At 34.1% G+C, this 27,738-nt stretch overlaps 2 protein-coding genes across 7 annotated transcripts; one reads left to right on the forward strand and one right to left on the reverse strand.

The window, feature by feature from the left end:
* Positions 1-1,858: 1,858 nt before the first annotated feature.
* Positions 1,859-13,157, reverse strand: LOC106668241. Of its 3 annotated transcripts, none has more exons than XM_024224608.1 (5): positions 13,132-13,157; positions 7,142-7,306; positions 2,952-3,145; positions 2,858-2,892; positions 1,859-2,783 (listed from the first exon to the last, which is right to left on the reverse strand). In XM_024224608.1, exons 1-5 carry the CDS (start codon positions 13,140-13,142, stop codon positions 2,097-2,099), a joined length of 1,092 nt encoding a protein of 363 aa, XP_024080376.1. In that variant the 5' UTR covers positions 13,143-13,157; the 3' UTR covers positions 1,859-2,096. The 3 variants fall into 3 exon arrangements, with proteins under 3 accessions (XP_024080376.1, XP_014252278.1, XP_014252277.1); XM_014396792.2 differs by lacking the exon at positions 13,132-13,157 and adding an exon at positions 8,130-8,564; XM_014396791.2 differs by lacking the exon at positions 13,132-13,157 and adding an exon at positions 7,725-8,065.
* Positions 10,779-27,490, forward strand: LOC106668240 (tyrosine-protein phosphatase non-receptor type 2-like). 4 transcript variants are annotated; one of them, XR_002909802.1, is made up of 10 exons: positions 10,779-11,109; positions 11,271-11,432; positions 21,684-21,818; positions 21,900-22,033; positions 22,096-22,324; positions 22,391-22,546; positions 22,867-23,117; positions 23,178-23,291; positions 25,785-27,118; positions 27,192-27,490. XR_002909802.1 is itself a non-coding variant. In XM_014396788.2 (9 exons), exons 1-9 carry the CDS (start codon positions 11,026-11,028, stop codon positions 25,837-25,839), a joined length of 1,320 nt encoding a protein of 439 aa, XP_014252274.1. In that variant the 5' UTR covers positions 10,779-11,025; the 3' UTR covers positions 25,840-27,490. The 4 variants fall into 4 exon arrangements, 3 of the variants coding, with proteins under 3 accessions (XP_014252274.1, XP_014252273.1, XP_014252276.1); XM_014396788.2 differs by having other exon boundaries at positions 25,785-27,490; XM_014396787.2 differs by lacking the exons at positions 25,785-27,118; positions 27,192-27,490 and having other exon boundaries at positions 23,178-25,651.
* The last annotated feature ends 248 nt before the right edge of the window (positions 27,491-27,738 follow it).

Here is a 27,738-nt window from a genome sequence, read left to right on the forward strand (position 1 = left end):
GAAAGAGCTCATAGTGACATAGTGAAAAAAATTAAGTCCTCAAAGAAAGACAAACGGCACCCCGAATGACCTATGCACAGCCTTGAGGCTCAGTAGCAGGAACAAATCACTGATCCAATATCTCAGGGCCATAAATATTTGTAATTTTATCTTTGTACCTTAAGGTATGTGATATGTGCTATTTATTGGAATGAATTTATTTATTAGTATGAATTTATCCCCGTTACCTTGAGGATATCATGTACTCTGGGGTAGTGTGAACGTAATTTATTAGTGTGAATGGACAAGCTTATCCAAAATTACCCTGAGTAATCTCAAGTACTCTGAAAAGTGAGAATGTAATTTATTAGCGTGAATGGACAGGCTATCCACAATTACCCTGTGGTCGAGTACTCTAGGATAGTGTGAATGTTTTTATTTTGTTTACAATCATTGCAAAATACTATGTTATAGAGTATTTGTAAAATTATTTTAAAATAAAGGTCACAGTAGCTGAGTGTCAGCATGATAAACTCTCAGCCCTAGACCTGGTCATGGGTTCAATTCCCACCGTCACCCCTGGTCCTTTTTTTCAAGCAACCCTTCCCCCCCCCCAAAAAAAAATGAATAAGCATTGCTTATCTCTATAATGTACGTTGGTTAATATGCAAAGTTCATAAGGCCATTAAAAAAAGAAAAAACATTTCATTAATTTTTCTTTGTAGTTAGCCATCATTACAGACATCCTTTACACCCAGATGCGAAACTACTTCTTGCGGCCAAGATTTCATAAATATGTGTGAATTTAATTTCATTACAATTAATTAAGGTTTTCAGTTGAGATAAAAAAGACAATGGCACGAGCAGGATTCGAACCCATGATCTTCGGCTTGATACGCTGCTGCTCTACCACTTGAGCTATAGTGACCTCAATCCACTCAGACATCAACTTCCCATCTCAACCACACCTTTTGAATTTTCCCTCCTTTTTGCCATTTTTCAAATGTCGTGTAATCAATTTGATTTTCGGCGACAAAGGAAATGTCCACGGAGAGCTTTAGTAAAGGTATACTTCATTTTAAACTTATTCAATTCACTAGTTTCGTGGTCCGCTTGACCAATTAATGCATTACAATTAATTAAGGTTTTCAGTTGAGATAAAAATGGACGATTACACGACATTTGAAAAACAGCAAAAAGGAGAGAAAATTCAAAAGGTGCGGTTGAGATGGGAAGTTGATGTCCGAGTGGATTGACGTCACGATAGGTCAAGTGGTAGAGCAGCGGCGTATCAAGCCGAAGATCATGGATTCGAATCCCGATTGTGCTATTTATTTTTTTATCTCAACTGAAAACCTTAATTAATTGTAATATATTAGTTGGTCAAGCAGCCCACGAAACTAGTGAATTTAATTTAAGTTCACACAGAAAGTTTACAATGTAAATTATGTCAAATTTATAAGCATTTGCGTTAAAAGGAACTAACACAAATTCAGTCTCAGGAAACATTTTTGCATATGCGCTCAGTCAATGTTAGTGTCCTTTGATTAAAGTATACATTTATTATCTTCTTTGTCTTATTTTTTGACTTACAAAAGCATTTATTTGATTGTCCTTTCTGTCAACCACTAAAACCAATGAATTCCATACGACAGAGAAAATAAGAAAAAAACAGTGAGAATAGGCAGACGAGGTTGATCAGGGATGATCAAATTACACTTCCATCATTTCACCATATTTCACAAGAATATGTCTGTTAAGGTTACTAGTAAAATATAAATTTAAAATATAGAATTTAATAAATTACATGAAGAAAAGAAACAACAGGAATGTCAAAAAGAGAAACAAACACTTTTAATAAATTATTTACAATGTTCAATAAACAATGTCTTCTGGCTCTCAATTTAACATTCAATCATTGAAAGTTTGGTTTGACAATATAAGCAGAAGAGATGTACAAAAGGCAGGGGAGATGTGCAATAAATACGTCACAATTTATTTTTTTAACACCAAAATGTTAAATTGGTTGTTTTTGAATACATAAATAAAATTTTACAAAAGAATAGTCTAAATTTCTATGAACTTAAAAATCATGTCTTGCCAAAGCTTTCAGTCTACTAAAACGACACCATGCTGTGTCCTTCCCCTTCATCTGCATTTACCATTTCATCCCAAAGCACTTCGACCATGTGAACACTTCCGTCCTCGGCTACTGAAAGCACTTGTTTAGTCGGGTCTGAGTTGTCTGGCATCTGAACATAAAGCGTCCCATCTTCCGCTTGCTCCACTTTCTGTAGAATTATACCGTTTTCGTCGACCATGCACAGTGTGTTGGCACCGTCTTCGCCTTCGACAGCCTGTAGTGTCATCTGTTTAGTCTCTCCTCCCACAGTCATCTGAAGCATCTGGGGCTCGACCGAATTCACCGCAGATTCGTCGGCAAACTCCTGTCCTATTTCAGCGGCGATCATTTCCACTGTCTCAGCACCCTCTGACACCATGGAGTCCTTTTTCTCTTCAGGCTCGACGGCCACGCTGCTGGGCTGCTCGTCCAGAGCCTGCATCCTGACTATCTGTTTTTCAGTTCCGTTCTGTTTTTCTTCGACAGACTGCTGAGTGCTGACCTGATTCGCTTGACTTGTTGGCACTGACTTTTCTTTTGAGTGTCCTCTTACATGATGTACCATATAAGCATTGTAATGTGTTGTGTATTTACACCGATCACATTGAAGCCATGTCACATCTTTCGTGTCCTTTAACTGATCTGGATCTACTTCACCACTAATCGCTTTTCTTTTCCTGGACTATAATATAAAAAAAAAGGCATTACTTTTTATTCCTTATTGCAAACATAAATCATCCCTTCATAATTATGTACCTGGAAATCTGTGGATAAAATATCTGCCTTTCCTTCTATAACAAAATCAATTTTTTGTAAATAATGGACAAGCTAAAAGAAAAAGGAGAATTACCTTTGCCCTTTCCTACATTTGGATTAGACCTCGTATTAACCAGTTCACCTTCTTCTAAGTCGTATTTCTTTTCCAAATATCTAAGCACCATTGACCTCAACGAACCAAGCTCTTTTTCAAGCCTATCTAACGAGTTGATCATTGTCGCACACCCTCGACAAATAATATCATCTTGTGATATAACAACCATATAACTGAAATATAAAATATTACCTTATCATCATATACTACAAATAAAGTATATTATTCAAAAGTAAAAATTTTCAAAGTGGATTTTCAATCAATTCCTTTAACACGTTCACAGTAGATGATGCCACAGTGGCATCATGAGTTTGAATAATAACACTAAAACATGTACAACTTCATCGTTGAGGTTTCAATGTTTGGAAGTGATACAGTTTGAAACTGCCGAAGAAGTCGATTGACTAAATGATGAGCTCAAAAGCATTAACATCATTCCAAGAGTGAACATTTCGCACATTTGTCAATTCGACAGTCAAGTTGACTCACTGTGAAGTTACTTAAATCCGGCAATTTCTTCCGGGATCACATTCACTCCCACATGTCAGACACACCAGAAATTGTTGGATGTTGGCTGGCTCTGCAAATGTTTTCTTATTATGAGCTCTGGACAACTCAATTAATAGAAAAATTAATATTTATGAAAGGTATTGTTCGAAATAAAAAATTTAGTGTAACGAGCGGGATTCGAACCCACGACCTTTGGCTAAATACACCGCTGCTCTACAACTTGAGCTATCGTGACTTCGATCCAGTCAGACACCAACTTCCCATCTCAACCTACAACCGTTCGAATTTTCCCTCCTTTTTGCCATTTTCAAATGCCACGTAATCTATTGAAAAACAGTGTGAAAGACACTGACTTTTTTATCTCTACTAATACCTTTCATAAATATTAATTAATTGAAAAATGTTAATTGGTCAATTGGACAACGGACTGTAATAGATTTAATAATTAAACTTAAGTATATCTTCATGAAAGCTCTCTGTAGCCATTTTATTTGTCGCCGAGAATCAAATAGATTACACGACATTTGAAAAATGGCAAAAAGGAGGGAAAATTCGAATGGCTGAAGTTGGTGTCCAAGTAGATCGAAGCCACGATAGCTCAAGTGGTAGAGCAGCGGCGTATTTAACCAAAGATCGTGGGTTTGAATCCCGCTCGACCAATACCTTTCATAAATATTAATTAATTGAAAGATGTTAATTGGTCAAATAATAGATAAAACTTTAATTCATTCTGGACTGCCACCAGAGGTAATGTTGTGCATCTGGTGAGAATGGAAGTAGGTGTGGGGCCAAACCAAATTACAATAAATTATCATTATCAACTAAAAAGCCTCATGAGTTCATTAACAAGCTTGCTGGTGAGTCCACTGTAGGGCAAACAACCCTAATCGAAATGGGAAAGCTCGAGGGAGAAGACGGGATTTGCGGGTACTGATTGGGAAGAGTTGGCTTATAACAAGATTTTGGAAATGTGGGGTTTCTACAAGATAGGGTTTGATCAAAGATGATCTCAAGGTTTTTGACAGATAGATAAAAAACAGGAAATGGATAGGACGAACACTGGGAAAAAAGGACAACGCCATCTAGAAAAGTGCTCGCTCTAGAGTTGAACCCGCAAGGACAATGCAAGATTGGACAACTGAGGGAAACATAGAGACAATCTCTTGGAAAAGAAATTCCAAGCATGTTGACAAATAAACAGTATTTTTTCTTTTTTTAATTTCAACAACCCTCACAAAATCTCAGGTTTCAATTAATAAGAAAAAAGGTTCAATTAAAGCGAAAAAAGTTTCAATTAAAGCAAAGAGTTTCATTCGACCTGAAAATGCTATATGTATTTGTAGCCCGCAATCATGTTTGGAAGTGGGTAGATGATTTAATAACAAAAATAAAATAAAAACTATGATCCACTGTGGGTGCCAGGGCACAGAGGAATTTTGGGTAATGAGAAAGCAGACAGACTAGCCAGAGGAGGATCTGCAAGAACCATAGGCCCCGAACCTATACAGTGAAACCACGCTTAACGAGCACCTTCCATAATGAGTGATTTGCATAATGAGCAAAACAAAATGTAAAAAAAAAATTACTCCTTTAAGGAGCTATATTTCACAGAATGCGTGACAAGGATCCTGCCTGCATCTCGGCTTTCAATCTGTGTTTAATGCTCGTTCAGCTAGTATTTTACTGTCGCTTGTGAAAGTTGTATTCAGACACATTATTGTGTTCTTTGTTTTTTTTAAGGGCTCTCTTCGAGCATTATTTTGAGGTAACTGAAAGAACCAATCTCACTCTCAGAGTCTTGGAAAGACCACTTTCACATCATTGCCTGCCTCAAGATGATTGACAAGGCATAGGAGGGGGTCACCAAAAGAACTCTTGTTTCTGCATGGAAGAAGCTTTGCCAAGGTAGCGATGACGAACGTGACTCCAAGGCTGCGAAGTCTCTAATCGACGAGATTGTGTCTCTGGCCAAGATTATGGGTCTAGAGGTGAATAGCAAAAACATCGATGAACTAATGGAAGAGCGTAGCCAGGTACTGACCACCGAACAGCTTATGGAGCTGCATTCTGTGTTACAGCAAGAAGTTATGGAGAAAATTTGTCAGGGGAGGAGGAGATAACAGCCTCAGCACACCAACAACCTTCCAGTAAAATAACGAAGATGCTGAAAGCATGGGAAACTGTTGAATCGTATGTTGAGAAGCATCATCCTAACATGGCAGTAGTTATGCGTGCTACAAATTTATTTAACGATAAATTTTCGCGTAGGCAAAAACAAATGTCTTTAGACAACTTTCTTGTAATTTTTTTGTTTTTTAATGGAAATTTTTTTTTCGCTTAACGAGTGTTTCGCATTACGAGTAAAGCCTAGTACGCACTGGGATTCTTTGTTCGGATTCTTTATCACAGAGCTGCATCTGGGATTTATTTTCTTGGGTCCAGGACGCTGCGCGACAATAAATCTTGAATATGGTGTGTTGCGTTTTATTATTTTTTGAATCCCATCTTAAATGGGATTCTTTACTTGTTGGGAAACATTGAGTCAGTGTGAACGTGAATCAAACCAAGTGGACCTCTCAACCACTCTCACGCAATGTTTATTTTACTTTTCCACTTTCGTTAAAATGTGGATTCCACTTTACAGTCGATTGAAGTCTGCAAATGCAGCGATGTTTGTGGGATGTTTCCTCAGAGGAAAGAAAGCTGACACTGTAGCTGTGTTAGCGCAAAAATATGAAGTTAGGCTTGCATATGAGTGACTTGTGAAGAAACGAAGAGCGATTGCTAGCCTATTGGTAGCAGAAACTGGCACCATAAAATTTGTATCCTTTTTCCAAATGTGTGGTCCAACCATTTCCAAATGACATTTGAAGTCGATTGGACTCATCCGAACAAAATTTTGGAATTCGATTCTGTCTTCCAATCTCAATGTCAAGATCGTGCCCATGCTTATAACATGATCCTTGAATATCCAAATCCACCAACTTGGTGGCTTTTTGTTAGCTCTTGTTTTACTCTATAGAGATATGTAATGTAATAATGCAATCCCCGAGCAGACGAGATGCAGACACAATTTGCATACACATGGCAAGAGTCTGCGATGAATTCAAGAGTCTGCGACAGAAAGTCCGAACAAAGAATTCCAATGCGTACTAGGCTTAAGATTCAGGAATAAATTATTCCACCAAGACTGGCAAAATCACTGCTGCAATTGGAGAGGGCTAGACTCAAAGGAGTGGTAGGACTACTAACCAGTCACTGGCATCTGAGAAAACATTACATAATATATACACAATGATGATCCATCTGTAGACTGTATGAGGAGGAGGAAACAGCCACCCATATCATCTTCGTATGCGAAACAACAGCTCAATGGAGATTTAACCTAACAACACCTAACAAAAAAATCTAGGGAATGAAATTGTAGCAGCGACAGTCAATGATCTGATACTTCTAAGGAGAAGGATTGTCTATTGCACTGAACTAAGAACTAGGAAGGTACAAGCCAGAAGGCTGCAGTGCCTGGGGAGCACAAACCATGCTTCCTAGTATCCTCATACCATACCATCGTCCACCAAGCAGCAGGGATAAATCAATGTGAAATTGTCACTTGAAAGTACATAAATATGAAATGAGTACTGTTGTTAGGTGATACTCACTCGTCGCCAACAAGATGGCCTAGTTTTTCTATAAGCCTCACTTTCGAAGTCTGCGTCCTGCAGTTGGCAAGGAGGTAATACCTTCCGATGACTCCGACATCGCATACAAAGCATACGAGGCCTTCAGTCCCGTTTGCTAACCCGCTCTGCACCTGCTTCGCCATGCTGTAAACGTGAAATCCCAAGTGAGCCGTGAAAAAAGTGATAAAAGTAAATAGAGAGAATGAAACAAAAAATAAATAAATGTGTTTACTGAATTGCCGTTTGACCCGGCCCGATTATAAACACGGGACGTGAGAGGAAATTCTCATTTCGGATGGAAAACGTTTTATTTTTCGTTTTTTTTTTTTTTTTTTTGTAGGACGCTTTTTATTTTTCCGAGACAATTGTCGAACTGAGTCGGTTGAATGTACAAAAGGCCGAAACTTGTTCGTCGCGAAGAAAGAAAAGGTTGGAAAAGTTTTCAAGATTTGGCGTATCCACGGTTAACGCGTGGAAATGGGTCGAAAATTGTTTTTTTTTTTAAAGTTCGGGCGTTGGCCGGTTTTAAGTCCGCCCAGAAGTTCAATAGAAAATCGCTTACCCAAATTTATTCAAGTCCGATTCGCCTTTTTTTTTATCCAAATTCAAAATAATCCGACCATCTCAAGTTCGCGGCCCGGGATAACCGCTGCCCGGATGAGACGGGAAAAGTGCGGAAAAGGCCGTGCGGCCGTTGAAGCGGCTTGAACTCCGGTCGTCGTCGACTCACAGCGGCCGTTGAGCTTTCTCACTCGCTTCGACGGGCCGAGCCCCGCTCAATCATCAATCACAGAATAACTCACGATTTTCAACAGAAAAATATTACCAACGCGTTAACCTCCTTCGGGGTCGAAAATGTGTTTTGTTTTGAAAAGGTTACAGAAGACCTAAATCGGGCTGCGGGCCCGGCCGAGCCCCGGGCGGATCAACGGCTGGCAGACGTGAAAAATAAATGTGTCATCCTTACTCTCGAATTAAAACCGTGCCGGTGGCCGATTCGGAAAGTGAATCTCTTTATGAATTTTCGAAAGAGAAAATAAACAGAGGGCCGGTGACACAACCCTCCAGTCCGCAGGTTGGCCTTCAGAAGGGAGAAAAATGGGCAACGCCAAGCAACCCACTCCCACGGACGGAAATCCAACGCAAAAACACTACGCAAATCCTCCAAACAACGCAGTCATGAGGTCTACACTTCTCCGTCGTAAAATCACTAGGACTGCTCGTCTACGCTAAATAATCGTCAATAAAAATATAATTAACTTCAAAAACGTCCCGATCCTATAAATAACATACTAAGGGGGCCTCAATATACATTTCTAAAAGAGCAGCAGATCTTATTCTTTTCTATCCAAGAAGAAACAATGATCCATCATTATTAGTGCGTTAAATGTTCAATTTCCTTCCCATTCCAGCACAATTAAATCGTCGACAAACGAAAAAAACGCCTCATCCTCCAAACATCAAAGTCATAAGATCTATCTTATTCAAATAAAGATGACTAGGCCAGCCCGTCTCCGCTAATATAACCATCAGTAAAGATGTAATTAACTTTTTAAAAAATGCTTTCTACAAATAATGTATTAACGAAGTTTCAATGCACATTTCTAAGAAGCCAGCAGATCTTCAAGTTTCTCTATGCAAGAAGAAACAATGGACCAACATTATTGATGGTTTAAATAAAAAATTTTCCTTCTAAATTGTAAATTATGTTCAGCCAGTACAATTCAAATATAGACAAATGTATGCTAAAACACATGTCAAATCCTCCAAACTCCTAAGTCATGATGTCTATCTTTATTCATCTTAAGATGACTGGGTCTGCCCATCAACGCTAATATAGCCATCAGTAAAGATGGAATTAAGTTAAGAAACACCATCAAAGTATAAATAATGTATTAACGAGGACTCAATGCATATGTCTAAGAGGCCAGTAGATCTTCAAGCTTTACTATGCAAAAATAAACAATCAGCCAACATTGTTGGTGGCTTGAATTAACATTTTTCCTTCCTAATTGTAATTATGTTCAGCCAGTACATAGACAAATGTATGCTAAAACATGCCTCTAATCCTCCAAACACCAAAGTCATAAGATCTTTATCCATCTTAAGTTGACTGGGTCTGCCCGTCTCTGCTAACATAACCATCAGTAAAGATGTAATTAATTTAAGAAAACCCTCATTCTACAAATAATGTATTTATGAAGATTCTTCTCTATGCAAGAAGAAACAATTGACCAACATTATTAGTGGCTTAAATTAACATTTTTCCTACTCACTTATTATGATCACGCCAGCACAATTAAAATGTCGACAAATAGATGAAAAAACACCTTAAAGATGTAATTAACATCAGAAACACCCTCATTCTACAAATAATGAATTAATGAGGACTCAATGCACATTTCTAAGAGGCCAGCAGAGCTTCAAGCTTCTTTATGCAAGAAGAAAGAATGAACTAACATTATTGGTGGTTTAAATTAACATTTTTCCTTCCCATTCCAGCACAACAACATAGGAAAAAATGACTCAAATCCTCCAAATTCCAAAGTCATGATGTCTATCTTTATCCATCTTAATATGGCTGGACCTGCCTGACTCTACTATTGTAATCATAATTAAAAATATATTAACTTGGGAAATGTCCTGATTCTCCTGTATAACCACATCAATGAGGCCTCAATCCACATTTTTATGGGATCAGCAGATCATCAAACATTTTTATGCGAGAAGAAACATTCAAGCAAATTATTGGCGGCTTAAATTTATATTTTTCCTTCCCACTTGTAAATTATGTTCAGCCAATACAATTCATAAATCAAACTAAAACATGCTTCAAATCCTCCAAACACCAAAGTCATAAGGTCTATCTTCATCCATCTTAAGATGACTGGGTTTGCCCATCTTCGCTAATATAACCACCAGTAAAGACATAACTGTCTTCAGAAACACCCTCATTTTAAAAATAATGTACTAATGAAATCTGTTGCACATTGTTGTTGTGGGGTTTTTTCATTGCCTGTGATACATAGATTTGAAAATCTTTGCATGCTGCCAATGTTTGAATTGCTTGGTTTTATTGAGCTTTGGTCCATCTGATTAGTGAGCGATGGGATTTTTGGGTTCTTACTGTCATATACAGCCAAGGAGACATTTTCGGTTTTAGTCTGCCAGATTTTTTCTAGAGTTCTTCTTGTGGTCTATTAGTGGTATTTTACTGGGTTTATTAAGTGATGGTGGTGAGGGGTCCAGATTAATTAATTATCCCTGGGTATTTAGAGATGAGTGGCTTGGGAACGACATAGGAAACTTTTATTAATTTGAGATTATTTTTCATTTTATTTCGGGACGAATTGTCTGAATTTATGTGTGACATTTGAGGTAGAGAACGCTTGTCAGAAGTTCGACGTAATCACCTATCCTGTCAATTCAATCGATTATTATAGAAAATAGTTTTTGATGTTAGTTCTGAAAGTTTTTTTTTCGTGTCGACCGTTAATCCTCCGGTAGTTTGGCCATCCAGATAGTTTTTGGCCGATTTTGAGTTTTCGACCGTCGAGGATGGCGGATTCGCGAAAATCGAGTGTGGGCCGGGCCTTGTCGCGATCGATGTATCGCCGCCAGTGCCGACCTCTCTCCAGTCGGAGTCAACCAGTCGTCGATCCCCCGTCTCCCCTGCCCAGAGCCAAAGTCAGAGACTCGGATCGTCTGCCAGTCGCGCTGTTTTGTTTGTCGTTTCCTTTCTTCGAAGTCGATCCCGTTTTTTATTCCGCCCAGTGACCGTTGCCTCTGAGGAGCCGAGACGACGCGATCGCCCCCAACACGTGGAGTGTCGTGCACTTTTCCAGGGAAACGATTCGATTTAAATGGGAACTGACAATCCGAAGACAAACGTGGAAAACGAGTTTAACGAAATCGACCGAAGCGATGGATGGATTCAGTTGTATCTGGTATTTATTTGACTCATTGCGCCTTTCCCGGAATGCCGTGTGGCCGTATCATTTGACTTTCCGCATTCCACAATAAAGAACAGCAGTTCTGCTTTTTTGTCTTATTCTTACAAATCAATTTTTGTCTTGTGTCTCATAAGGGAAATTGCCCGTTTTTGTAGGAGATAAAAGTGGAAAGCTCTAAGTACGACTTTTCCACGTCTGCGGCGATAAAGAAAAAGAATGCGGCGTTCAACAGATACCGGGACGTCAATCCGTACGACCACTCGAGGATCGTTTTGCAGAGGGGGACATGCGATTATATCAACGCCAATTTAGTTAAAGTGAGTACCGCCCGCACATTTTGCCGACGATCCAGGCCGACGTTCGATTTGATTTGGTCGAAGGCTTTTGACATTTAAGAGAGAGGGACGGCGTCGGCCGACTAAGGCCGTAAATCTGATCGATCCTCAATGTTATCGCGCGCTCCCAGGAATTTTCTTAACGTCAGGCCCGCCCAGATAAAAACAAACTATTAAAAAAAAATCTTCCGATATCTGTCGTCCGATGTCATCGTCGAACGCGGACGTTCTCAACTTATGACACTGGAATCTTATAACAACGCCACTTCCGCCTCGACGAGACAACTCGACAACTGTCAAGTGGTTGGCAAAGAGTATTTTCAAAATAATCGCTTTTCAATTGAATATTGACATCCATTGGCATTCGTAACAGTTTTTTTTTAATCATTTACATTTATCTTTATAACATGCAATGTGGGTTGGGTTCAAATATCTTTTCATGTGTTGACTAATAGCTGAGGAATTATTCAACTGTGATTACTTCCTAAGTGCACATTGCATCAAAAAACCCACGCCATATTTTTAGATGTTACATTAAACTCCATGGACTTCTTTAATTTTTTGCACTTTGACTGAGAACATAAATCATAAAACAATTTTTTTTTACTGATAACTTACATATAATTTTTACATAGGGCACGCCATTTAATAAATTTTGTAGATTTTATTTATTTTATAGCACTTTGTAAACGTAAAGCTTTTCCACCTGTACGTGACACATAAACACGACACATTTGTCAACTGCCAACTGGTAAAGAGAATGTTCAGAATAATCACTTTAGAACTGAATATTGACATCTATTGGCATTCATTACATAGTTTTTTCTTTATCATTTACATATTTCTATAACGGTTCAAATATCTTTTCATGCGTTGACTAATAGCCAAGCAATCATTCAACTGCGATTACTTCTAAAATGCAATGCATGTTGCATCAAAAAACACGTGCCTTTGGTTATTCTTTTTTTATATTAAATTTTACACCATGCAGTTATATTTTTAGATGCTACATTAAACTCCATGGACTTACTGCATTTAATTTTGTAGATCTTATTTATTTTATAGCACTTAAACTGTAAACTTAACACTTTTCCACCTGTATGTGACAAATAAACATGACACATTTGTCAACTGCCAACTGGCAAAGAGAATTTTCAGAATAATCACTTTCAAACTGAATATTGACATCCATTGGCATTCATTACATAGATTTTTTTTTAACATTAACGTTTATCTTTATAACATGCAGTGTGCATTGGGTTTAAATATCATATGTATTACTTATTCCATCAAAAAACTTGTTTTTTTTTTTCTGATATCTTTTTTTTTTCTTGTTCATTTTATAGCAATTAACTGTAAACATAACACTTTTACACCTATAAACACGACACATTTGTCAACTGCAGTTTTTTCTCTTATGTGATTACTTCGAAAGTGCAATGCACGTGAAAAACACGCCTTTATTTATTCTTGTTTTTTGTAAATTTTATGCAATGTAGTTATAGTTGTAGATGTTACATTCAACGCCATGGACTTACTGCAGTTTTTCGCACTTTAACTGAGAACATAAATCTTAAAACAATTGTAATCATTTTAAAAAGATTGAACAACACACTCACTCCACCATTCATCATTTTGTATACTTTTTTTCTTGATACTTTATTTGTATATTTTTACATACTGTGTGCCCATTAATAAATTTTGTAGATCTTATTTATTTTATAGCACTTCAACTGTAAACATAACACTTTTCCACTTGTACACAAACACGACACAATTGTCAACTCTCAACTGGTAAAGAAAATTTCAGAATAATCACTTTCAAACTGAAAATTGACATCCATTAGCATTCATTACATAGATTTTTTTATCATTAAAACTTATCTTTATAACGAGCAGTGTGGGTTGGGTATCTTTTCATGTGTTGACTAATAGCTGAGGAATTATTCAACTGTGATTACTTCCAAAGTGCAATGCTTGTAGCATCAAAAAACACGCTTTTATTTTTGCCAACCGCCAACTGGTAAAGAGAAGTTTTAGAATAATCACTTTCAAACTGAATATTGACATCCATTAGCATTCATAACATAGATTGTTTTAACATTAAAGCTTATCTTTATAACAAGCAGTGTGGATTAGGTTCAAGTATCTTTTCATGTGTTGACTAATAGCTGAGGAATTATTCAACTGTGATTACTTCCAAAGTGCAATGCATGTAGCATCAAAAAACACGCTTTTATTTTTGCCAACCGCCAACTGGTAAAGAGAAGTTTTAGAATAATCACTTTCAAACTGAAAATTGACATCCATTGGCATTCATTACATAGATTTTTTTATCATTAAAACTTATCTTTATACGTGCAGTGTGGGTTGGGTATCTTTTCATGTGTTGACTAATAGCTGAGAAATTATTCAACTGTGATTACTTCCAAAGAGCAATGCATGTAGCATCAAAAAACACACGCCTCTATTTATTTATTTATTTTTTAATTTTACGCCATGCAGTTATATTTTTAGATGTTACATTAAATTCCATGGACATTGCAATTTTTAGCATTTTGACTGAGAACGTAAATCATAAAACACTTTTTTTTTTTTACTGATACCTTTGCATGTATATTTTTAGATAGCGCTTGCAATTTAATAAATTCTATATATCTTCTATTTTATAGCTCTTTGACTGTAAACATAACGCTTTTCCAACTGTATGCAACAAATACGAAACATTTTTCAACTGCCAACTGGCAAAAAGGATTTTCAAAACTCTTACTTTGATTTTCACTCATAAGGGGACGACCAGGTTGGTGAGTCCCAACTTTGGACCAAACATTTTTCAGTGATTTTACACTTCAAAATATCAGATACCAATTCTCCACTTCTTGTGAATAGATTTTGCCAAAAAAATTTGAATGTTGAATTTTTTTTAAAAATGGTATTAAATTATTTGTATTGCTTTTGAATTATAGCCGTTTCATTAAGATATTCCAATAACAACTTCTCAAAAATTGGAAAAATTTTAGGGGTCAAAAAATTGATAAATTTAAATTCAAACAAAAATTTATATTTTGGGGGAGGGGTCTCAAAGTGGTGCTAAAACGAAATTTCATATTAATCTCACAAAAAAATCTAGTACTAAATCTACTTGAAAAATATTTGATTTTTAGAATATTTTTTGTTTACTAATAAACTTTGACAGGTTTTATATTGCATGTTATTTATATTTTATTGCAATCTATGTAAACAGTGCTGTAAAATAATATATTCACATTGTTGTTTTGAGCAAGTAGAAAGGTGAAATAGGATATTTAAAAAAAAATTCAAAATAATTGTTGTTTTTTTTTTTGCAAAACCAGGGCCTATTAACAAGAAGTGGAATGTACGTCTGATATTTTGGAGTGTAGAATCAGAAAAAAAGTGGTCCAAATCTGCATCCCACCAACATGCTGGTTGGCCCTTGTCAAACACGAAGTAATCGACTTGCATGAGAAATTACCGCAAGCTATAATCATTGGAGAGAGTATAATAGCTTTTGAAATCAATATTGACATCCATTGGCATTCATCATAGATTTTTTATCATTGTATTTATTACATGCAGTGTCCGTTGGGTTCAAATATTTTTTCATGTGTTGAGTAATATCTGAGGTATAAGTCAAATGTGATACCTTTTAAAATGCAATAATTATTGCATAAAAAATCACTTGCTTTTATTTATTCTTTTTTTCAATTTTTAATTAATTTATTTACTTTTATACCATGCAGATATAAGTTTAGATATTGCATGGACATAGTCCATTTTTTACTACTTTGACTGAGAGCATAATGTTTTTCTCCCTGTACACAGCAAATTAGCTGCAACACTTTCGCTAAGTGCCAAAGAGAAATTTCAAAATAATTGCTTTGGTTTTCAATCAGACACCATATAATCGACTTTTGTGAGATAATCACTCAAAGAATTGCTTTTGATTCAATTCTCAACTTACGAGTATTTTCATCCTATTAATATTTTTTTTATCACAATTTGTTTTATCATTAACAGTATTTTTATACCTTACAGTGTGTGTTCGGGTCAAATATCTTTTAATGTGTTGAGTAATATCTGAGAATTGATTCGTGTGTGATTACTTTTACAATGCAATGCATTTTGCATAATAAACACGCATTTATTTAACATCATGCAGTTATATTTTTAGATATTTACATTAAATTCCACAGACATAGTTTGTTTAATAGCACTTTTACTATGAATATAACAACGCTTCGTCCACCTGTATACATCATATAAACTCGGCACATTTAGTACCATGCACCAAAAAGAATTTTCTAAATAATTACTTTTTGTATTTGCTCAGGTGCGATGTAATCTAATTCTGTGAGAATTTACAGCATGTAATGATAGTCTGAACATAACTAATTGCTTTTGTTTCTATTGTCGACTTGTGGTTAGTACACTTCTCAAACACAATGTCACATCACATGAAAAATAAATTAATTTTTATTTCCTTGAAGAATACGTTGCATTCTTAACACACAATTTTTTAGAATCATTAACTTTACATTGTACAGTGTGTGTTAGGTTTCAGGTATCTGTCAAGGTGTAGAGAAATAATTGAGGAATCGTTTTATTAAGGGTGGCTAATTTTTTTCCCTCTTAGTGTATTTGTTATAACGAATATAAATATCTACTTACAATATTAAAAATTATGGCTTCATACATATTTATGAGTTTATCTCAGTAATGTTAACTATGCCAACCATCCATTCTACATTACAATTCTCGTTCAATTGTCGATGAGCCATAATTTATAATTATATATTATAGTTATTCTAAGGAGATGTTTATTTTTGTTGAGGTGTGTAAATTTTTTTGAAATATTTTTTAAGTCCTGATGAAGACATTTTCTTTCTGAAGGTGCTGAGTTTTCATCTTTCTTTCATATTCACCTTACCCCTGATTTTTTAAATATATAACACTTTACATATATATTTTCCCAGCACAGATATTTTATTATATTAAATTTCTTTTTTTTTTAAATGTTAATATGTTGAGGAGCCATACAAAAACACAATTATTATATTTTTTATCAATACCGATAGGGCACATAATAATTTAAACAATAACATTAAATTTCATATTTAATTTATATTATTTTAACACCATTATGTTTAGTGGTCCAATGACTAAATTATTTCTTTCAATTAATTATTCTTTTTATGTAAGGTCTTGGTTGAAATGAAAAAGTATCACGATACTAACTTTTTCATATCAGCCAATACCTTATATTAAAAAAAAAAATTATTTCAACACTTAAATTTTACCACAATACTCCCTTTTCATCAGATACGATGTGATCAACTTTCGGGAGAATTTATTGCCAGTGAAATTGTTCGAAGATCAGTAGGTAAATTCATGTTTAATGAACTGCACAAAAGAATACTGACATCTCTGAAGAATGCGTCATTGCATTGATAACAGGGAGATTTTTTATCACTAATATTTATCTTTCGTATTGTACAGTGGGGGTTCAAATATCTATAAACATGTTGAGTAATACTTAATAGGAAACAAAGAAGTATGATTACTTTAACCATGCATTACACATTAAAAAGCCAACTTTGATGATACTGTGTATCTATCTATATAATGCACATAATGTATTTAAAAAAAAAAAAATTAAATTTTGAAGACCGGCGTGGTGTAAGCAACCTCAAAAATCATTTAAAAATAAAATAGCTTTTGTTTTAATTGCCAGCATATTGTACAGTGCACAAAATAATATTGAATCCCATGATTTTTTTTTTTTTTGGTATGATTAACAGATCAATTTTTTTTAAATTGTACATTTGGTTTTATGTAGTGGCCATAATATTTCAGTCTGAATTTTGAAATTTTCAGACAATTACACTTCCAGTAGTTCCCTTAAAAAAAATATTTCTAATTCTAAAAATCTTTTTCAAAATTATGTCCCTCTCTCTCTGGTGGCGATAATACAATTGTTTATTATCACTTCATGGTTTTTTTACTTTTTCACTGACATTGACAAATTTCACAATTGTGTTTTCTATGTTTTGATTATATATTTTTGTGTAAACTTTCATCTCTGGCAACAAATATTAGGATACTGAATGATTATTCTGGTCTGAACCACTACCAAAAATTCCACATTTAGCTCTCGATCCTCCCTAATACGTTAAAAACAAAATCTATGGGAGTCCGATTGGAAGGTCAAGCAGGCAAAAACGATGCATGTACTTCATAATCAAATGCTAGCTGTCCAAAGTGAATAAATTTGGTTCTGAATTTCGACCAGCACAAAACACAAATGCACTGTGTTGCATGCCTAATTGGGACTGAAATTTGTTTCAACAGTAACGAAACAATTTAATGAGTTGATAATAAATTTATTTATTTTTAAATAAATTAAATGGATATGAAATTTATAGCTAAATCCCTTCAGGAAAGCATTTGATACTATCTGACATGATGTTCTCTTGTCAAGGCTACACAATCAGTGGAAAAATAATCCAGGAGATCCAAGTCATTGTACTCTTCAGCAAATTTCTAACTGAAAGTAAAGAACAAAGTAATTAACAAGGACGAACCTACAACCCAAGGCATATTGCAAGGGGAATCACTGCCTCCCCTATTATTTCATTTCCTTTTTGAAATCTCACATTGTAGGGGTCAAGTTTGACAAAGTGTGTGCCTTCTGTTCACAATGATGTGTTTGCTGATTCATTTATTGAAGTACAGTGCATGCTTATTGTGCTGTCTGAACACTGTACCATAAACAGCCTAAATCAAAAACTAAGATAATGGTGTTCAGAATTTCACCCAGAGATAAATATTTGAGAACATTGTGGGCACTTTGCCCTAGACACGAAAAATGTTCTTACGAAAGGCAAGAAAGATTTGGGAAAAAACAAAGGAATTGCATTCAAGGAACATGCAAATTATTAAAAACTAAAGTTGAGCTCTTCAGCTGGGTTTCCATTGCACAAAAAAATCACTCACCCAACTAAACACGAGAATCACTAGAAACACAGTCTCTGGTTAAGCATTTCCTTGAGGCGAAACATTTCACAGCCTAGAGGTGTAAAACAAGCCATCAGTTTGCGCAAGACAAGCATGCCGTTTATAACTACACCAATTGTCGCACCGTTGTTTGCTATCATGGCAATACTTCTTTTTTTATTTTATTTATTTTTGGTTTTTGTCCCATTTTGATGCTCATTTCCATTCATACATTCTCTCTCTAGTTCTTGTTATGATGATATTTAGCATCCTACAAAAATCAGTAGCGGTGATATGTTCGGATAAGTCTAATGCAGCCCTCATGGTTCATTCTAATACTTGAGATAAGTGCATTTACATAGAGAGAAACAACACAAAACACTTTGATGCACACTAAAAAAACCGACAGCCATTCGCCTCACCCTGAAAGTTTCGCAGTTCCAGCTAGGTATCCAAAATGCGAGACGAGTTTCACGAAACAGTTGCACGAGTGATTTCCATGCAATGGAAACCCAACTTTTGATTCTATTGTAGTGATCACCTTCTGCTGTGGGCATTGAGTTGTCTAGAAAAATCAACAAACTTTTAATGCGCTTCTTTAAACAATTACATCACCATCAGAATTGAATTTGGATTAACTCCACCAAGCACCCAAATAGTAACAAGGACCCCTGACTGGTGGGAGAAAATATTAAAATGTAATAGAAATACTCTTCTGAGACGCTCTTTTGAATATTCTCTAAAAAGCACAAATTCCTGCCGGTCCATCAGTGGTAATTGGTTCGACAACCTGAATAACTGTCTGCTCTTCAGCGTGTAAATCCTTCTACTACTATACAAATTCAAAATTCCTTTTAAGTAGGAAAGACGATATAGTTGAGAGGTGGAAGAACAATATATACTCAAAAGACATCGATGCTTTAACTCCTGATTTAACCCTGGCTTCTGTTATCTAGCTGTTGTACAATATTTATTTTTTTAGTTTAGCCATTAAGAAAATAAGGTTCCTGGTTCAGTTAAGACCAGCTAATTTAGAAACATTAAAAATATTCTACAATGGAAGTTATTATAAAATCAATACAAATAACATTTGTTTAGTTTGTATTATAAATCAATACAAATGACATTTGTTTAGTCTGTAACATGCATGTTAAAGAAACCGTATTATATTTATTTAGAAATCGTGAGATGCGGTCTGGTGTGATGTAGTTTTCAGAAAAACATTTTCTTTATCGTGCTTGCGTTTCGATCTTTATTGAGATCATCTTCAGGGCCTGGGATTTACAAACATTGTTTACATATAACAATTACATTTTGGATGTGGAAAAGTGAATTTATACAATGCAAAATATATTTTTTATATATTCAATCAAAGTATTTCTAATGTTTAAACTGTCCGGCAACTTACATCAGTCTTACATCCCAATATCTGGACAAGAGAGTAAAGCAACATATCTATGATTGCAAAAAACCCAAGCAAAATCCTACAGCACTCGCGACCCACTATTTTGAACACCAACACAATTTCGACTCCAAAAATATTACATACAGAACAAAACAAATATAAATGTAATTTCTTAGAAATGATTTATATCAACCGAGATAAACACAGCATCAATTACAGAACAGATACATGTAAACTCAGATAACATACCTACATCATCACATTACATTCCACACATCAAATATTTTTCACATAGTCTAATTTCCCACTTTTCCAAAATGTAATTGTTATATGTAAACAATGTTTGTAAATCCCAGGCCCTGAAGATGATCTTAATAAAGATTGAAACGTTGGCACGATAAAGAAAATGTTTTTCTGAAACCTACATCACACCAGACCGCATCTCACGATTTCTAAATAAATATCGATTAATGGTCACTAATCACCACACAAACCATATTATTATTTTTGCACCTTATTATTTTTGATTGTCCAATATACAGTCCTCTAAGAAGCTGTTTCATTTGTAAATGTGCGCAGTTTAATTATAAAACTGAGGGGGGTATCAGTGGCCACAATGGTTTAGGCGTAGTCATGGCGCTCATCACTGTAAAGTAAACATCCTAGGTTCGAATGCAGGGCCTTATATGACATATTTACAAATGGGCTTTTTTCAAAAACACTAGTACCCCGAGAGTCGAAATAACGTCATAGTTGAAATACCCTCATTAAAAATAAATATTTGGAGATCATGAGATGCAGTCGTCTGGTATGACATAGGTTTGAGAAAAACATTTTCTTTATCGTGCCAACGTTTCGATCTTTATTGAGATCATCTTCAGGGCTCAAACACACGACACAGAAGAATGACACATCTACACGGAAAACAAACACTTTGAGCCCTGAAGATGATCTCAATAAAGATCAAAACGTTGGCTTGATAAAGAAAATGTTTTTCAAAAACCTACGTCACACCAGACCGCATCTCACGATCTCCAAATAATCATTAACTAACGGTCACTAAACACCACACAATAATAATAATAAAACTATAGAGAATATACTATGCTTTGATGAAAACTAACAAAGAGCCAATGATTTATTATATTTTTCCAGTGGTTTTAAGGTTGAGAACCTTTGCATTATCAGAACGAAGTTGTTATTATTGCTGGAGTAACTGAACAGATACGTGTAGTTATTGGTAGTATTTAAAAGTAGTAATTACATATCTGTTTAAATCCAATTTATTTTGTTTGGTTGCACTTATTTATATATTTTTGTTTTTTAAAATGTTAAAAAGATCTTGAATTCAAATTATGTTTTAAATTGTAATGATAAGTGCCTGACATCACCCCTCTTGTACTACAATAAACAAATTCTGTTCTGTTCTGTCTAAATTCTATTAGCGGTCATAAAATCGTTTTTGACTCTTGGTTCGTTTTCCACTACCTTTCTTGAAGATTATCATCAGACAATTTAACCAGTCGGCCACCGTGGTCCCTTCTCTTTTATAACAATTTTATTTGAAATTCTACATTCACTTTTACCATTTACCTTCATTTATATATTATATTTCACTTTTATTAATGGCATAGATGTTTAATTAATTATACTTGAATATTTCAATATGACTTAGCTTTTGAAATAGCCTAAGCCAGTATACTACTTACTATTTATAATTGAAAGAGAAAAAAATATAATTGTTAAGATATGTTGATTGTTTTGTTTTAACTTTTTTTTTAAATTTGTAATGATTTGTATTGTTTGATTTCCAGGTTCCAAAAGCAAATAGAAAATACATTTTAACTCAGGGTCCCTTACAACGAACCGTTGGCCATTTTTGGCTTATGGTATGGGAGCAAAAAAGTCGTGGGATTGTTATGTTAAATAGAATATTAGAAAATAATCAGGTTTGTTGTTAGTATTGTGTTAATTGTTACCCAGTAGATAATGATTTTTTTTAAATGTATTTTTTTTTAATCCTTGAAAAGAAAAAATGCCACCTTTATTGGCCCAGAGGTGAGAAGGCTCACGGAGAAAATGTACTAACATTAACAGATGTCGGTCTTTCGGTAACATTCGTCTCGTTTGATGATAAAAATGCTTATCCTAAAACTATACTGAGGTGAGTATGTTACAAAAAAAACAAGAATATACCTTTTGTAAACAATTTTTTTTTTTTATTAGGCTCACTGACTTAGAGTCAGGGGAAAGTAGGGAGGTCATACATTTTCAGTACACCATGTGGCCTGACTTTGGTGTTCCCGAAAGTGCACGATGCTTCGTACGGTTCTTGTGCCTTGTCAGGAGGAGCGGAATCCTAGAAGAGGATAGTGGAGGTCCGCCTGTTGTCCATTGTTCAGCCGGGATCGGAAGGTCGGGCACCTTCTGCCTCGTTGACTCGTGTCTCATTCTCGTAAGCCTGCATTAAGATCGAATATTTTGAACTTTTTTTAACTTAAACTTTTCAATTTGTTCCTAGATGAAAAAATTGGGCCAGAAAGATGTAAACATTAAAGAACTTCTACTGGAGATGAGATCAGATAGAATGGGCCTGATTCAGACCCCGGGGCAACTTCGATTCTCTTACTTAGCTGTAATCGAAGAACTGACAATGGATTGGGAATCACAGAAAGAAGTTAGGCCTTTTTATGTACAATGTTATCATGTTCTTTTTTATTTTATTTTGAGATGAATCTATTTATTAAAATCAACTTGTGTATTTTTTATTTATTTTCATTTTTGTTGGTTGTTTATTATTTGAGATATTAAATCATTCTCTTTGTGCAACCTAACTCTACCTCAATGGGTTGTTTATTGATTAAGGAAACAAAAACACATAAAAACACATTAGTAGATGTTTCTATTATTTGTATAATTTAGAATGCTTTTAGTAATTTAATGTTTCCAAGCGTTTTATGCATTGTATTTTATTTTACTTTTAATGTTCATCATTAGTTTGAATGTCTACCTGAAGAGGAGTCTGCATGGAAGAACACAATATCGGAGTCTGACTCAGAATCAGATGATGAACCGCCTCCTTTGCCACCGCCGCGAAGTGACAGCAAAAGAGAAATACCTCCATCACCACCTCATGACTTACCTTTACCTCCAGACAGGCCACTCCCGAGTGAACCACCAACGCCTGAGACGCCCACACCTGAAAACGAACTTTCCAACAACGATGCTTCAATGCATTATAATGATTTGTATGTTTCTTCATTTAGACTTCGTCCTTGAGCTGTAGCAATAAATTTCTTCTGTTCCAGGGGCGAGGGTCTCAGGGAGAGAAAGAGGGTTGAAGCGAACAAGAAGACATCTGATATTATATCGGAAATGAAAAGGAAGCAGGAAGCGGCCGAGAGTTGGCAGAGAGTTAAGAGGTCTTTATTGAAACCCTTCAACCTTGGTCTTGGTGCTTGCCTCATTGGAGGCAGTGTCATTGCCATTTATTTGTACATTAGTCGAGAATCATAATGCTCATAAATGAAAAGTCAATATGAAAGAAATCATGTAAATACATTAATAATAATGGACTTTTTCAGCCCTTGATTATACACACATAATACATACACAAACAAACAACAACCACAACGGTGTGCCTGTGTAAACACACAAACAAACGTACATGTACATAATAACCTTTTCCTCTTTTAATATCTGAATGATTTATTTTCAAAGAAAAAGGAGGTGTTTACATTTTCACGTTTGATACAAATTTCTTTAGTATGTAGAATCGTCATGGTATTGATGAAAACTTTTGAAGTAAGTACCATAAAGTTATTGTTTCTATATATTTCAAAAGGAAAATTTTCTCGACGAGTCTCTTGTTGGAAAATATCAATGTTTGTCTGTGCCATATCATTTTTTGTTATCCCTTGTTTCCGTTTTTCCCCTTTTTCATGAGAAAAAAGTGTATTTACTATGGAAGTGTACAGTATTAATTTAATTGTTATTGCTATTAAAAAACTCCAACAACCAAATTTTTCTATTTACTAATTATATTGCTCAAAACATCTTGTTTTGACAAAAAGAGTCGCGAAAATGTCAGTCAAAGTAAAGAGCTTATTTTAAATCCAAGTGACCAATCACATAATAATATTCTTTTTAAAAAAAAATGGGAATGGATTATGTTTCCAATCTATTTCTACTGAAATTAAACTAAAAAAATTATATATTTGCATTTGTCTTTATTTCCTAGTGTCTTCTTTTTGTTCTAAAACAAAGTGTTCAAAGAATTTTATGGATTCGTCCAGTTTTTATCTCAATTTAGACTTTCTGTGATGGATATTTTTTTATATTTTACAATTTGTAGATTTTTTATATAATAACAAAATGAAATAATATATTATGTATAAGTAAATTTTTTGTCATATGTACTTGTAAAATACACAATACAGAAGCTCGATGGTAAACAATCAATTTTCTTTTTCTTTTTTAAATATATAAGCCTAGTACTGAATGTAAGGCTTAAGGCAGGATTATTTAGAGGATGACTGCAAGACAAATTATGTTTTTATACATGGATTTAAAAAATCCTACTGTCTTGATTAAAGTTAAATGGAGGATTTCCACATTTTTTAGTTTAAAAAAGCCTGTATTTTATTACTTTATCATGGCATCCTCTAATTTTTTAATTGTTTTATTGTCAAAAACGTTCATATGTGGGCCTAAGAAACATTGTATAAAAGGCAACAACGCTTCTCAAAGTGACACAAATTGCGATATTTGATACGCTTGTAAATTATAAACCGACTGCGGTTAAATAATTAATTATCATCTGCGAATAAGGGAGGGTGAGAGGCTGTAGTAAAATGTTTTGCCATTTCTTTTATACCGAGTTGAGTGGGTGCGATAATGAATAGAAACATGGTTTACTAATTGTCTAGGTGTGAAAACATATTCCAAACAAACATTTTCACTTTATTTTTTTTGTTAAACAATAAACTCGCTGTGCAATAAATTCTTAGGCTATTTAATGTGTCATTTATCACTTGATGAATTTCTATTGAATTTTTAATATTAATGTACATTGAATGGACAACTTAGACTGAAATGTGTGGTTATGGTGGTATTTTGCTGATGTTAGAGCAATTGAAAGTAACGCATGTTAACGTATCTTGTATGGAACAGTCCTATCCTTTTGGTAAAACAAAAATAAATATGTATTTTTTTAAGAAAAAAATTAGCTAGGTTAAGGGAATGAGATGGATCTTCAAAAATTACTTTTTATTCATTATAGAAGGCACACCATTCAGTGAATGTATTTGTTATAAGTTGTAGTCTTCACAATGAACATTTTGGAATTGAAATTAAATTTTCAAAGAATTTATCGCAGTGTGCTGTGGAAAAATAATCAAAACCTGCATATTTTTATTATCCTTTTTGTGTTTTAGATTAATAGAAATGTGAAATACCTGAAATTGTGATATTTTTTAATGAATATCATTATGAAAACTGGGTCAATTTTGTTGGGTTACTGTAAAAATGCAGCTGTCGAGGATATTTTATGTAACACTTAATATTACTGCTAATAATGATAATAATATTACTACCAATATTATTATTATTATTTAATTGATAACAATAATAATGACACTGTCATGCGTATATAAAATATTTGAAACAACTTTCTATAAAAATAATCTAAATTAGTTTTGTACTACTCTCAGTTTGTATACAATATTATTGTGAACAACCTTTATTGATATTTTACACAGTTAATATATGTGTCAAGTGTAAATTGCCTGTGTATTAATTTGATTGCAAAATATTAACACAACACCCGAGCCAACATCCCTTGAAATTTAAGATATTAATTTTGCCATCTTTTTATCAAAGAAAATAAAGAAATTTTGGTCTTGTTTCGCTTTCAGAAAACACACCGAAGACTCAGATGAAGGTGAGAACCCTCCGACAAAGAAAAGTTGATTTTCTCCCAGGAGCCCACAATTCACATCAAACGTTTTCCTTGAAATACTTTTGTGTTTATAATTTGATTTTCTTGACCTGTTAATACAATAGATGTGATATTAAATTTTCAATTTTTAAATATTAAGTTATTTTTTATCAGTTTATGAAATTGTTTGAACTACATTTTCTACTTTTTCTCCCCCCTGCTAATTGTAGAAAATATTTTCAACAATAAACACTTGTGTAATTATTAAAATTTTAATTTCTTACAAATTTCCTATAAATAAATATTACATAATACAATTATTTTCTCACTCGACTCACATTTTAAACTTTTTTTAGTTTACTTTACATTACTTTTTGAGTATTCCCAATTCAGAACTTCTGTGTTTCAGACAATTTCAGTTTTGGGTTGTTAAATTTAATTTTAACTGTTAATAAATGACGGACATCTGTTTAGCAAATTTTGTCAATAGTTTATTAGTTTTGATTCTAAGACTAAATTTATGGGAAAATGAAAGCAATAAAAAATATGTAATAAACTTGATAATGAGTAAAAAATCTATTTAAATTTACTTGAAAAAAATCTACACAATCTAATTTTATAAAAACAAATTTCTTAAAGTAAAAATAAAAAGGTAAAACTATTAATGTGGTATAATGAGTTAACCTATATTTCCAGATAGACTGACAGTGTACTTGTACACTTTAAAAAATGGTGGTGGTTTAATAATTATAAACTTTTTATTTTCCTAATTGTATATTTTCAGTTTTTCTTCTTTGACTGATTAATTTTATGTTATCCTTAAAAGCCATGCATTACAGAGAGTATTTTATTAGGCTAAAGTATCGTGAAGAAATATTGCATGCTGAAAAGGGGGCTGGCTGCCTCAAAATATATAGCTTTATTTATTTGGTACTTTTATGTAATATGGATAATGTGATGGTTACCAAATGGGTGAAAAATGTTCTAAGGCAGTCCTAAACATTGCACAGAAAATAATTTTTATAGTTGAGATGAAGGATTTACATTTTCTAAAAAGGAAGCTGTTTTATAAGGCGGAAGAAATATAAATGCGATGAAAATTTAAATTCAAGGACAAAGATAATTAACCAGATTGTTAATCCCATTGACTAATTCTAACGCTGGTTTCAAAGACTGCATTGATCAATTAATGGTGAGGAAAATGACGATGTAGTAGTTCCAATTTGGTACAGTTGTACTATAGCCGCATTTAACAAGGACTGGAATCTTGGGTAACTAAAGAACATAATAAATATTGGGAGTGCAAACCAGGTATGAGACAATCAAAATACTACTTGAAAAAACAACCAAATGGGAAAGAAAATAAAAACTGGTGTGTTTACAGGAACTGCTCCAGTAAAATGCCAGCTTAAAAACATTGGACTATCACAGATGACCAATGTCAATTATGTCCAGGAGAGAAAAATAACATGCCCTATGCAACTACCCCACAATGGCTAGGAAAACGCTATGGAAACAGAAAGTCGTTCTTGAGCTACACAGATCCAGACTTCCAAGAAGAGAGAATTCTCTACCTCATAAAAATATCAATGTTAATTAATTGTTAAAAAACCATTTTAATTTTTTTTAACTTATTTAAGAAATCGAAAAACTATTGCAATAAAGTGTAGTTTATGTTAAAAATATATTTTTTTCTAGGTTTAGTAATTTTTGAGAAATTGAAAAAAAAGGGAGGGAACTAATAAATTGAAACCCTGTATATTTAATGTTTTTATGAACCAATTTCCAAATGGTTTTCACCATTTTTCTAAATATCCAATTGACTTGAATCCGCAATTGAAAGTGTGGGTTATCATTCGAAAAAAATTCCATTTTTTAACGTTTTAAGAAATTGAAAAATTATTTATTGCAACATTTGAAAATATTGTGCT

The sequence above is a fragment of the Cimex lectularius genome, unplaced genomic scaffold (assembly GCF_000648675.2).
Source record: "Cimex lectularius strain Harlan isolate CLEC.00 unplaced genomic scaffold, Clec_2.1 scaffold71, whole genome shotgun sequence".
Classification (NCBI taxonomy): Eukaryota; Metazoa; Arthropoda; class Insecta; order Hemiptera; family Cimicidae; genus Cimex; species Cimex lectularius.

Bases quoted from the DNA above. Each gene is read 5' to 3' on its own strand.
- LOC106668240 (XM_014396787.2), top strand. From the start codon at position 11,026: ATGGGAACTGACAATCCGAAGACAAACGTGGAAAACGAGTTTAACGAA. The intron at 22,034-22,095 runs GTGAGTATGTTA...TTTTTTTATTAG, and splicing joins TATCCTAAAACTATACTGAG to GCTCACTGACTTAGAGTCAG. The intron at 22,547-22,866 runs GTTAGGCCTTTT...GTTCATCATTAG, and splicing joins ATTGGGAATCACAGAAAGAA to TTTGAATGTCTACCTGAAGA.
- LOC106668241 (XM_024224608.1), bottom strand. The intron at 2,893-2,951 runs GTAATTCTCCTT...ATTTTGTTATAG, and splicing joins AAATGTAGGAAAGGGCAAAG to AAGGAAAGGCAGATATTTTA. The intron at 2,784-2,857 runs GTACATAATTAT...TTTATATTATAG, and splicing joins TTTTATCCACAGATTTCCAG to TCCAGGAAAAGAAAAGCGAT.